The sequence below is a fragment of the Epargyreus clarus genome, unplaced genomic scaffold (genome assembly GCF_041222505.1).
Source record: "Epargyreus clarus isolate Ecla_fem2 unplaced genomic scaffold, WU_Ecla_fem_2.2 ptg000034l, whole genome shotgun sequence".
NCBI lineage: Eukaryota > Metazoa > Arthropoda > Insecta > Lepidoptera > Hesperiidae > Epargyreus > Epargyreus clarus.
In genome coordinates, this window is record NW_027332239.1 from 1,917,879 (window position 1) to 1,931,067 (window position 13,189).

Consider the following 13,189-nt stretch of genomic DNA (forward strand, 5'->3'; position numbering starts at 1 on the left):
AATCCATGCAACAAACGTATTTAATTAATATACCCAGTTAAATATACAAGCAAATAAAATTGAGATACAAATTACTTAATCTTAAGTAAGTAATTAAGATTAAGTAATCTGTATCTCAGTTTTATTTACATCTATCAATACAACTAATATTTATAACAAGCATTTATCTTACATTATTTGCTATAATTTTTTTAATGCTCATGAGGGGTGCAAGACAACTTGACCAAGAAACCTTGAGCTAATTCAGTTCCCCGAGGCAAATCGCCACTTGTTTGCGCCTGACATACATTTCCTTCACCCACATAATTCTTCTTTTTATGTATACTTCAGCATCAAGTAGGTACTTTTTATCTAGCTTAATCCAACCTTATCTTTTAACGATACCGCTTTATTAATTCGGCACATTAAAGGTTTCACCAAATAATGCCGTGACTTGGTCCATTTCTCGGCCGGGTGGAAATGTATGTTAAAAAACATTATTAAATAAACATTTATATATCTATTTTTAGGCCTGGGTGCTTGTGTACTATTGTTTGATTGTGTTTTTAAGAATAACTAACTTAGCCTGATCTAATTTAAGAACAACAAATAATTTAGTGTATCATTTCTGGTCCTTTACCATTTACGACATTCATTTCAAAATTGAAATTTCGTCTAAAACGGGTGCCAAAGTCTTTAATATTACAGAAATAATTAACTGGAAAAACATCTAGTCAATTACATCATTCGACTTGTAAACTTTATAACATTTTGTTCATAAGAAAACAGGTAGACTTGCAGTGACTAAGGATTTTGTATTGAGATAGGGGTGTGGAGTAGACAAGGCCAACCGCCGTCAGGACCATGGACGAGTGCTATTAGTGTCGTGGTCCCAACAAAGGGTGTCCAGAGGAACACCGTTGGGTTTTAGCTGGTAGAAATCCGGCATATCCTCTCCGCTGACCCCGCGGCCGAGAGGAACCTATGAAGGATTTCCCTACTTACAGACAAACAAGGTGTGTGGAGTAATAATAACGTCACGTCTCGGCAAAAGGAGTACAGGACGCTCCCCGACCAGGTGGACTGATGACCTGAAGTGGACGGCGGGTAACCGCTGGATCCAGATCGCTCAAGACCGGTCGGAGTGGCGTAGATTAGGGGAGGCCTATGTCCAGCAGTGGACTATTACAGGCTGATGGATGGATGGATGGAGTAATAATAACACAACTCACTGATATCCTTATAAAACTGCAGCAGGTGTATGTGGCTGGTGGTCTTCATGTGCTGCATGAACGCGTAGAAGTGGTCCTGTTCGTTCACGAGCAGCTCGAGGTCGACGCGCAGTAAGCGCGCACGCTCGCTATACACGGAGTCGTTCTGGCGGACGAACGTCTCTAGGAACTCCACCTGGACCAAACACACATAAATCTCTTTCACTCAAATAGAACTCTTTTTAAACGTCAAACTACCACTTTGAAGGTGGTAGAACCCTTTATGATTCGAACCCGGCAGCACCACCGCCACACCTATTTCTGCCTCATAATAGTAGTATTAAGCGCTGTTGTGTTCTGGTTTGAAGGGTGTAGTAAGGGAGACATACTTCTCCGAGGCGTTCCAGCTTAGTCCTCAGGGGTAGCGGAGCATCTGTGGCCGACCTCAAGTAGAAATATCTAATCCTATCTAGGGTTGATTACAGATGTCCAAGGGCGGTAGTAGCCACTTACCATCAGGTGGACTGCATGTTCGTCTGCTACTTCTATATTATAAAAAAAAAAAACTACCATCACTTCAATAGCTGTGGAGAAAAAGCAGCGAAAGAACGTTTATATACTGTACTTTTTTATGATACAAAAAAAGTCATAAATAAGTATGCAAGCCACCTGATTGTACGTGATTTGGAATGAAACTCAGAAAGGAATTTTACCTAAGGCTGGCTATAAAGCATTGCTAAATGTTATCCCTAAAGACTAAGGAATTAGGACATTGGGTCTCTGGATGCCTCTGAATTTAAACCATAACTGGTTGTAGGATCTTTAAACAATTGTCTCATGTTATAAATATAAAACCTTCAGATAATATACAGAAATCAAACTTTGAACTGAAACTAATTTAAGAGAAGCTCAGTTCATGCAAAAGAAATGTTATTATTGTAGTTCTAAATTACCTTTACTATAATAATTGTATTAACTACAAGTCTCACATTATAGTTCGGCGAGGCTGGCAACGGCGCCATAGTTTCGTCTCCGGTCGCCAATATAATGAGTGCGTTTAGTATGTAAGGATCTGCTAAGACATCTGTTAGCGATAAAAGCACCCAACCAGCAAATATTTCCCTTATCAGCACTCTGAATACACTGAAAATGAAAATTATTAACTGTTATTATTACTGTTATCAAAATTATTAACAGTATTAAAAACACTATATTTTTTTAAAGAAATAAACTGTCCGTTGATGAAAAGGCGCTTAAGCAATAATACATGTCGCAATTTCATATCTGACGTATTTGACTAATTCTCACCTCGAATTCCAACCGACATATGTACTTTCAGTCCATCACTAACTCACACCCACTCATTCTTACAAATTCCAAATTTATTTTCACACTAAGTTTATAAATCAAGCGTACTTACACTGATACATGGTTATTTAATAATCAATCGTATTCACTAAAGCGCGCTTCACATTCTCGCGAGAATCTAACGAGAACGCGAGAAAAACCCGATTCGTATCGGATCCAAATTCTCGTTCCTCGTGCTTTTCTTGCGTCTTAATAGTTACGCCTATACGCACACAGATAGATACACACACACACACATCAATACTAACGAGTTTTGCGTCTCGGCGCTCCTCAGCACATACGGCAGCAGCGCCTCAGTCAAGCAGCGCAGATATTTAAGTTCGGCGGCGCGGCTGGTAGCGGCCACGTGCAGCGCGGCCGGGGCGCCCGCCGCGCTCGCCGCGCAGTGCCGCAGCGCACACGGCGCCAGCTTGTCCGTGATGAAACGGGCGTAGTCTATCTGTTGGTGATGTTAGCACGAAATTAACTACATTATAGGACCCTGTGGAGGTTGCCGGGACGACATGGCAGGTTTTTATTACGATTTTTTATACAACTAATAAAATGATGAATTAATAGTAGATATGTAAATTTACTGGAAATTTCAATGATAATAATTGTCATTTGTACAAATACAAAGGGGTGGTATGCTGAAGCATGCTGTGCATCCTCATTATCCTTATAATTCCATTCATTGTATAACAAATTCTCTGCCATCAGTGCATATTGATAGAAGAAAACATGTTGTGGAAGTCAAAAGAAGGCAAATGTAAAGCAATGCTAGGCTTATATTTCATTGCCATTGTCTAATAAACAGGAAAATTAATATAGCATGAGGAAGTACAGGGTGAATACATTTAGAACCATCTCTATAATACATAGATGTGTTATTCTATAGATGCTTTTGATGATGTGCTCTGTATGGCAGAGTTTATTGCATAGATATTAATTTTTTTATGAGTTGTGACATACCTTAATAGCTCTTCTCAATAAAGAAGCAGAAGCATATCTAAGTTGATGCCTCAGTTCATCCACAAAAAATGGCTGCAAAGTGATCTTGCTGTACCAGGTATTAATAAATTGGTCTAATATTGTGTTGTAGAACTGAAATAAAACATGTATGAATATGTTAAATAAGTTAGTCAAGGTCAGGCTTTGTGGTTAAATTGAGTCATACAATTGGAGAAAATGTATTCAAATTTATATGTTATAGATTGTATTATCAGTTATTAAATGTGGGTGTATTTAAAAAAAAATCATTCACTACTTATTTCGATAACACATGGTTTTCATTATGTTTAAATTGTTTCATGTAAATTGTTTTAAATGAGATTATTGTATTACAAATTTGAATAATCTATTCTAATAAATAAATTGATAGTAACAGTTTGAATGCAAAATAAGTTTCAATTTCTAGCTACATATCTCATTACACTACTGTAGCTATTTGAGACTATGATAAATTTTGAGAAATGTGTATAACATTGAATCACATCAATGCCCAAGAAAGCTATGTTTTTAAAACAATAAATAAGTCAAACTTCACTGACATCTTCTATAGCTTGGTCCAGCTGTTTGTGTATTTGCAACCCTGTCCAGGGCTCCGGCACTGTTTCAGGATCATGGCGGTTGCACTCCCTTGACCCACATGTGATGCAACCCTACAATTAAAATTTATAGACTGTTGAAAATAAAATGAAATGTATTCATTCATATTACAACAGAATAAATTTCTGTATCAATTGTAGAGGAATGTTTTTATTATAGTTTTTAGGTCTATATAAAAATATAAAGGGCTAAAGGGTAAAAAAAACAGCCCATGGGGGGATTACGGTTCTTACGGCGCCAAGATTTGAATGCGGATCCGTATAGATTTCGATGAGACAAGACGAAAAGTAAGAATAAATTTTTTTGATATCTCGCTTAGTTTTCGAGATATCGATACTAAAAAATTATTCGAAAATTTCGATTTTTTGCGTTTTAAAAGTGAAATTGCCGAGGAACGGCGCGGCGGAAACGGGTGCGACTGGTATCTCCGGATAGGGGAGGACGTGCAAAATACGGTAGAAGAAAAATGAAGAGAATTAGTTAAGAAACGGCGGAGGAAAATGAGAAAAACCAAAAATTGATTTTTGAAAAACGGAGAAAATTATATTTAAAAATTTAGAAAACGGAGAGAAACGGAAGTAGTATGTGCGAAAAGGTATCGTTGAGACGAGTACGATGGTATAAAATAATTAGAAATCGGGAAAGGGACAACGAAGTTAGAGGTGATTGAAATTTGAGTTGGTATTGGTAAGGTTAGGTTAGGTTAGGTTTTTTTTTATTATTATTATTATTATTATCATAATAATAGTGATAATCATAATAAAGGATAAAATATATCATTAAAAAATTTTTTCAATAAAATTCCAACATTTTTAATAATGTATTTATTAATATCTTGAAAACTAAGCAAGATATCGAAAAAAAATATTCTTTGTTTTCTTTTCCAAAAATCTATCGAAATACATCATTAAAAGAATTTTTTTTTTTTTTATTTTTCGATTTAAATATCGATATCTCGAAAACTAAGCGAGATATCAAAAAATTTTATTCTTACTTTTCGTCTTGTCTCGTCGAGATCTATAAGGATCCGCATTCAAATTTTGGCGCCGTAAGAATCGTAATCGTGCCCAGCCCATAGTAGACTCTCTTTTTCAAAGTAATAAAAGGGTAAAAACAAGAAGGGTAGTAAAAGGGTAAAAAAAATGTGGTACAGAACTCTCCATGTCCTACTCGCACTTAACCAGTTATTTTAATAATATTATTATTTACAGATTTCCTGTTACAAAAACTCATTATAACTTAATATAAATATCCTACAATATTTTTGTTTTTGTAAATGATTCATTTGTATATCTTGTTTCATTAATTGTTTCATAAACCACAAAACCACAACAAGCAAATGATTAATTACAGATCATTAGCCCATTGTGGCTTTATTATTTGGCAAAAATAAAGTATTGTTTAGTAATAAAGTTAAAGAAACGGTTACAATAACAAACCCTTGTTTGTTATTATAACCGTTTCAAACATCAAACCAAAACAACAAAAGAAGTACTCACTTTGACACTAGCATCTTGAACTTCCTCATCGGAGCTCTTTCTAACAAAATGGCACGTCCAGTATTCCACATAATTGTGAAAAATGTTCGAATTCAGCCCGTAATAACAAGCCACACATCCCAACACATAGCTAACACAGATCGTAACGAAGTGAAACCTGCAATCATTCAAACTAGGTTAAACGCTGTTTACAACGGAAACTAAGTTAACTAACTCGCCACAGTGATAGTTGGACCTGTAAAAATATAGCACACCAAGCAAAGCCACCAAAATTCCAATGAAAATAATATAATTTTGATTATCAGTTTTTTCCGCAAACTTAGTTTGACATCTTTCAGTCATGGCTAAACGTACAATGAATGAATGACAGGACCCAATTAGGAGACAAGACAATGACGTTTGATTGACAACTGCAGCATCCTCCAAAATTTCTTGAAATCGTAAACTGCTCAGAAACTGACTATAAAAATAATAAAACAATAAAAAATTAAATATATCGTTTTAAAAACTGAATCATATTTTAATATTACTTAACTACTTTTTGGAATTTGTTTTTGTTAAATTATTGTGTACGTAATAATAAAATAATTAAAAGATTGTCCTGACATTTAGTTGACATATATCGATAATTGTTGATTTCTAAACCGAAGATGTTACGTTATAACCTCAAATAAGTTACGAGATATGTTTAAATAATAAGAAATCTGATATTATTTATTAAACGAAGCACAGTATACATTTTATTTTTTTCGATGAAACATTAAGGAGCATTCTTTTTCGTTTGAATACTTCCTAAGCGTTTTTGACCATCGGTAAGCATATAGTAGGAAAATAAATTATTCGTACTCTTACTCGCTTCATATCTACTTTTTACTAAGACTTGTTCGTAGGTATCTGGTAGGACATAAAAATAAAGTGCAGTTATCTCAGTCGTTTCTCAAAACAAAGCCGTAACTGTATAATAGATATCATTGTTAATTCCATAGTTCAGAGTTCACGTTATCTCGTCTGCGGCGGTGCCGCGCTATCTTATGTACTCTTTCTCAGTTATCACCTATGTCCTCTTAGTGATACTCGATTCTGTTTCAATAATGAAGTCAATACCATTTTTATTAAAATTATAATAGAGGTCTGTTCGCTTGTAATATTTAATCTGAGTTGTTAATTTATTTTATTGGTAAGATATTTAATTTATTTTAATGGATAATTTATTGTGGTCAATGCACATTCTATTGTAACATTGTCTATAAACACTTTACGCTCGTCATTTCGTTCCATATATTTTGTTTTGATCACACTGTATGTATATTGCAAAAAATGTAAAAGACGGGCTCATTTAAAATAAAGTGTCCCGTATGAGTACAGTTTTGAATAAATCATGAAATAAACTCTAATTCATATGACTCTTATTATTTTGTATTTGCTCATGATAGATTTTAATGTCTTGTGGATATAATATGCTATGGATTATGTGACTGACATGTCTTTCTTGTTTTAGAATTTGTTGCCTGGAACTTGCCTATCAAGCAGGCACATTGCACTTAATTTTTTTATTTCAATGGATAATATTCTAAAAATATTGTTTTTCAGGTACAATATGACACTCCAAAGATGTATTTTCCAAGCAACAAAAAACTATATTTCACGGTGTGCTCTACAACCATCGATCAGACAATCATACTGCGAGTTACGACACACATATAGCAGCAGTGCATCTGCACGTAAATACACCGACCGTCATGAATGGGTGGTGGTTGAAAACAATATGGGTACTGTAGGAATAAGCAAGTATGCCCAGGAATCATTAGGAGATGTAGTATTTGCACAACTACCAGATCCGGATACAGAGATTGCAGCAGGTGATGAATGTGGTGCTTTAGAAAGTGTAAAAGCAGCTAGTGAAATTTACTCTCCAGTCAGTGGTGTTGTTACAGAAAAAAATACTAATGTAGAAAATAAGCCTGGTCTTATCAACTCTTCTTGTTATGACCAAGGTTGGCTGTTTAAACTAAAGCTAACAAAACCAGAAGAATTGAAGGATCTCATGAGTGAAGATCAGTACGAAACATTCTTGAAGACGGATGTTGAGAAAGATCACACATAGGTTACTGATTTGTTGAATGTTTGTTATCTTGGACGTTTGTTATCTATTTATGTTAATGATTTTATTTTTAATTATACTCATTAAAGAATAAAATGTTTACAATATTTATGAAACTTGATTGGGGGATATATCTTAGTTATAGTAAAAAATATACACATATTATCTAACTTGTATAAGCACTACAAATGTTTAGAAAACTTTTATATGCAGTTAGTTGAAATATATTTTTTCATTGTTGATAAGTTAGTCAAGCATAAAAAATCAAGTTAAAAGTGTATGACCTAATCACATACCTTCATTACCTCATGAGACTACAACCCAGTGGTGAATAATAATTGTTAACCAGATTTTGTTTAAATTAACTGAATTATTCTACTTATTTGAGAGTCAGGGTTAAGATGTAAACCCTTTAGTAACTATGACCTATGTTTTGAGCTACTGTGTGAAGCTCATCAGCCTTCTATAGGTCCCTAATGAATAGGTGCTAATTGATTCCAACTACATTGCTAATAATGTGAATATAATTCAAATTATTGTTATAAATAATAAAATTATTGTATTAAAAAAACAATTGTGCGTTATCAATTTTATTAAAGTGCTTTTACAACTAAAGTTATCAGTTTCTAAACATATAATCAAATCACTTCAAGACTTTGGCGTAAACATTGATACACTTATGGTACTAACTTTAAATATTATGGTAATTTTAAGCATACATTTATCACAAATTGGTAAAATTACTTTAAAATGGCAAATGAAACACCGGCAATTATAATTCAAATTAAAACTCAAATGACACTAAAAACTTAATCATTATAAATTGCTTATGGCTAACCTAATCCCTTTTAATCTGAAAATATCTTTGAACAAAAGCTACCAGATGAGTTGTTTTAATATATAATAATTAGATTTTGAGCTTACTGACATTTTAAATACACTTAATTGTTAGATTATATTAATAATCAAACTAGTTCTTATGTTGTACATACATTACAATAAAATGTTTTATAATGTATATTGGTAATAATTATTTTTATATTTCAAATAGATTTGAACAATTTTAACTACCTATATTTCTATTGTACTTTATGATGCACACACTAAGGTGATATGACAAATAATCGTCTTTTTGACATATATCTAGTCAGTTATCATATTGTGATAAGTATCGTAGGGATGTCGGAGTAATCAAATATAGACATTACACTAATTATTATTATTAAAGTACAAATTGTGCTATGGAACATGTTTTAATATACGCAAGCAATACATCAAAACCACATGTAAGGGGCTTCTTTCTGTCACGCAGGTATAGTCCGTGTAAATCTGATAGTTCACTCTGAATATAGAAATGAATCGCCGTCGCCACATCAAATTGTATAACTACACTCGCTCGCAACAATTTCAGAGCGAACTAGCAGTTCGGCGATAAATATACACACGCGTGTCTCATTATGCGTGAATGAACTCACTGCAGTCTCTTCACAACTAACGTTACTATGGCACGCATGACATGACAAGTATGTGAAATGATAAGATGTGCAGGTGTCACGCGTCCGGGCTGTATCCCCCGCCACAGAAAAAGTGCCCTAAGGGTATTCGAAATGCCTTAGTTTATATAATCAATACAAATACAAAAATATAAATTATAAATATAAATACATAGTCTATAAAAATAATATTGATTTTAAATACACAGTACCAAAATTACCTATAAATATAGCAGGAAAAGTTAATCTTCGATTTTGTAGTGATAATTTTTTTTCTGGTAATAAGTATTTAATTTACATTAACACATAATTTGTATAGTGAATAATTTAAAATGGGAATAACATTTCATACGTATTTTATTTTTGAAAAATAACAAAGGTAACATTTAAAAGTGTAACTCCCTTTCTTATTCATAATAATGCATGATGTACATAAAATTATACATATAATTATGGATTGCAAGCATACTAAATATTGATCATTAATTTATTAAAATGTATGTATCATTCAAAAAGTTTAATCTAAAGAGTTGTATAATTTACTACAGATATCCTTTACAGATTTAAATTGAAAAATATGCTTCCATTTACACAAACAAAATAAGTGAACGCGTATTAAAATAAAAATAACAAATATCATGTTAAAGGGAAATATTATAAATAGGTAATGAACACTTCCTTTGAAATAGTATTTAGACACCCGATTTTTCCATCTAATCTTCCGAAAACTCACACTGAGTTTAACCTTTGTGCAAATTTGTTGTGCACATGAAGCATACTTAGCGATTTAAAACAAGAGTACCTTTTAACCATTTATACATATTACATAATATATCATGATTAAATCACCTGTAAATATTTTTGGATTTTTTACAGTACACTAAATTCAATAGGAATCTTAATAGATAATTATTATTACTACCTACATAACAACAAAATTCGTGTCAAATTAAAAATGTGTATGCATAAAAATGAGATACATAAAAATGTCTGTTATTTAGTCATTTTGATTACTTCTGAAATCGAACAGAACCTTGCTAAAGACATAATAATTGTTGTTTTAATTAATATTCATGTTTTTAAAACGCATACGAAGTACTTACATAAAAATGGTTACTATATTATGTGGTTAGACATACGTAAATCCTAAAACATCACCATGGACATGCCACTCAAAATATTTATGACTAGATACATAGTTTGGGGACAATTTAATTTAAAACCAAATTTTTTGGTAATTGGCAAAAATTACAAATAGCATCTAGCACTAGCACATATGTACCTAAGTTTTAAGGGCATCTTATCTCATCATCTAAACATTTGATTTCTTATGCAAAATACTATTATAATTTGAGAGTAAAAACAAGAATAGCACAGAAAATATACCCTATATTAAACTTAAATAATGAGTAAGAAAGGTGTATAAAAATTAAAAAATAAACAACGCACTGTTGTTGCAATATTATGTTCTTTACAAATTCAATTTCCGAATAGCACTAGATTTATTTTTATTGAGAATTTCATTTGCTACATCCAAATTATATTCTAAAATATTTACATGTAGCAAATAAAGTTTATCATAGGAAGTATGGCCATTTATGACAGCCTTATAACACGCAATATAATAGAAACTCTACAGTTCAGATTGTATCATATCTAAAAGTATTTTTCGGACCTTAAAGTACTACATGTATTAAATTAGTATGTTAAAAAACATTCAAAAGCAAAAATAGCTTACTTTTAGTCTACATTTGAAATCACATTCAAATATATTAAGAGATCGCTTCGCCCATCAAAAACAAAGACAAGACAATATTAATTATCTTCAAGTCATTTTTAGAAGTCATTTTACTGTGTAGCAACAAAAGATAAAGTTACTGTAATATTCTGAAATAAAAAGAAAACAAACGGAGGGTAAATAATTAAGATGTGACAAGATGTGCAATTTCACTTGTATCATTATTGGTTCTTTTTTTGCAATAAGGGCCTTTTCTATATGAAATTATAGTCATATACAAGTATAGTTCACCAACAGTTAGTTGCCACACGAATTTCTATAATTAAACCCAAGTAGGATTGGAGTCCTATCTGAGGTTAGATACAGATGCATTGTGGACTATGATAGAATGCTTCATATATGTATCATGCCTTACCATACCCTACACTCAGAACAGCACTTAACACTGCGTAGAGACAACAATATAGGCGCGGCAGTTGACCATTCCATTATAATCAAGAACGGTTATACCACCACACCACACCACCATCTCTTAGTACCAATGACTAGGACTAAACTGGCACTATTTTCACCGACGGTTAATCAATTGACATCACAAATGTATAATAATACCTCTACCAACCAACTTCACTACTAACAAGTACATCAATCATATTCAGTACAATTCTTCGACTTACAACCGTACACAAACATACTACTCATAATTTTCTTCCCAGTCTTTATGACCATCTTCTGGTATGTCCATTTTACGTTGAATGGTTTATCAAGGGATAGGTTTAATCCGGATATCGTGAGTAGCTGTGTTTTTGTTATGTATGAGACGATGCAGGGTACGTTGCAGCTATTTCCGTTGATGGTGACTGACTTAATGGGGTACGCTTGGCCCAGAATACTGATGCCGTTCACGGAGGGTATACCGTGGCCCCACCACTGCACTACGCTGCGGAGCTCGTTATCTTGCACTTTGAACTCAATGTGACTGTACTTCTTTTCTTCGTAGCTGTCTGTATACAGATAACAATAAAATTATGATAGTTTACAATAACAACTTAGTTAGATTTCAAATAATTTTTTGCTCCACAGTAATATTTATCTTAATAGATGGTACTATAATACATATAAAAACTGCGTAGCGGAGAGCGGACTAGCAGTTTGGCGCAGACTATATCAATTTTATATTTTTTTAATGCACATAAATCCGGTTAGTGGCGCTGTTGTCTGAATCTAAAAAATATTTATGACTGGACAACTGTCCGAACTGATTAGTATAAAAATAATACGATTTTCTTAAACAGCAAATAAACAAGCAAATAAGACTCACTGATACTATCGCCGTCGTCCCAGTAGAGCTCGCCAGTGGCGTTGCCGTTCTTATCGGGCACCACCATCAGCTGCATGGGGCAGCTGCGGCTGTTCGCCGTGGTCACAGGTCCGCTGGGGGGCGGCTCCTGCTGGGGGATGATCGCTCCACTCTGCCGGAGAAAGGTTCGTTTATATTAGTGGCATGTACGTATGTAACAAGTTGTTTGGCATTATTAATAACAAATAAACAAGAAGAGTACATTTATGTTTGACGGCCAGGTTCTTCAGTCCATGCGTGGTTATCGCGCCAGACTGCTGTAACAGCGAAACCAATACGTGTCCACCAATGGGCCAGTAGGTCGCCGGTGACGTCACACTCACCCTGACGGCCACGGTCTCCAGCTCGCCGACGTCCCGCCAGTTGTCCGCGGCGAGGTAGCCGCCGTCGCGCGCGCTGTACCACGCGGCGGCGGGGAACAGCGCCCGCGTGGTGGTCGCTCCCGGCTGCAGCAGCGGCGACACCATTACGTGCGATCCCAATAGGAACTGGTCGTCGATGTCGCGTGTTAGCGCGTTGTCGGGGAACCTGGTGAGACGTTAATGGGTTTAAAGTTGCGTAATAATTGTATCATGTTTGTTAATGCAATAGCCCAGTTCTATGGGTGGACGACACTTTTCAGTATGAGAAGGTAAAGGTTACGATTTTTTTATAAAAACAAAAAATATAAGACAATTTTAAATGGAAGAAGTGTTATAAGCATCAAAATGGAGATGGGGCATAAGTACTACAATAATGTGTACCACGCTTTAGCTCACAATTATTTCAAACTTATAACTATGTCCGTAAGAGTTGCAATGACAATTCCGTAACACAACTGGGTATTAACACTCAGTCGAAAAACAGGAGCCTC

General features: G+C 34.1%; 2 protein-coding genes across 3 annotated transcripts in view; one reads left to right on the forward strand and one right to left on the reverse strand.

Moving 5' to 3' along the window:
• LOC140756152 (uncharacterized) overlaps window positions 1-13,189 on the reverse strand; it is a 39,919-nt gene that overhangs the window by 6,526 nt on the left and 20,204 nt on the right. Inside the window, exons 18-27 of the mRNA XM_073091592.1 lie at window positions 12,660-12,864; window positions 12,298-12,448; window positions 11,623-11,980; window positions 5,880-6,116; window positions 5,645-5,801; window positions 4,088-4,198; window positions 3,510-3,641; window positions 2,807-2,997; window positions 2,180-2,333; window positions 1,212-1,386 (exon numbers count right to left, since the gene is read on the reverse strand). Of these exons, the coding sequence (XP_072947693.1) occupies window positions 1,212-1,386; window positions 2,180-2,333; window positions 2,807-2,997; window positions 3,510-3,641; window positions 4,088-4,198; window positions 5,645-5,801; window positions 5,880-6,116; window positions 11,623-11,980; window positions 12,298-12,448; window positions 12,660-12,864 (1,871 nt within the window). The remainder of the gene's footprint in view (window positions 1-1,211; window positions 1,387-2,179; window positions 2,334-2,806; window positions 2,998-3,509; window positions 3,642-4,087; window positions 4,199-5,644; window positions 5,802-5,879; window positions 6,117-11,622; window positions 11,981-12,297; window positions 12,449-12,659; window positions 12,865-13,189) is intronic.
• On the forward strand, window positions 6,273-7,841 carry LOC140756204 (glycine cleavage system H protein). 2 transcript variants are annotated; one of them, XM_073091656.1, is made up of 2 exons: window positions 6,273-6,456; window positions 7,235-7,841. In XM_073091656.1, exon 2 carries the CDS (start codon window positions 7,242-7,244, stop codon window positions 7,746-7,748), a length of 507 nt encoding a protein of 168 aa, XP_072947757.1. In that variant the 5' UTR covers window positions 6,273-6,456; window positions 7,235-7,241; the 3' UTR covers window positions 7,749-7,841. The 2 variants fall into 2 exon arrangements, with proteins under 2 accessions (XP_072947757.1, XP_072947758.1); XM_073091657.1 differs by lacking the exon at window positions 6,273-6,456 and adding an exon at window positions 6,517-6,821.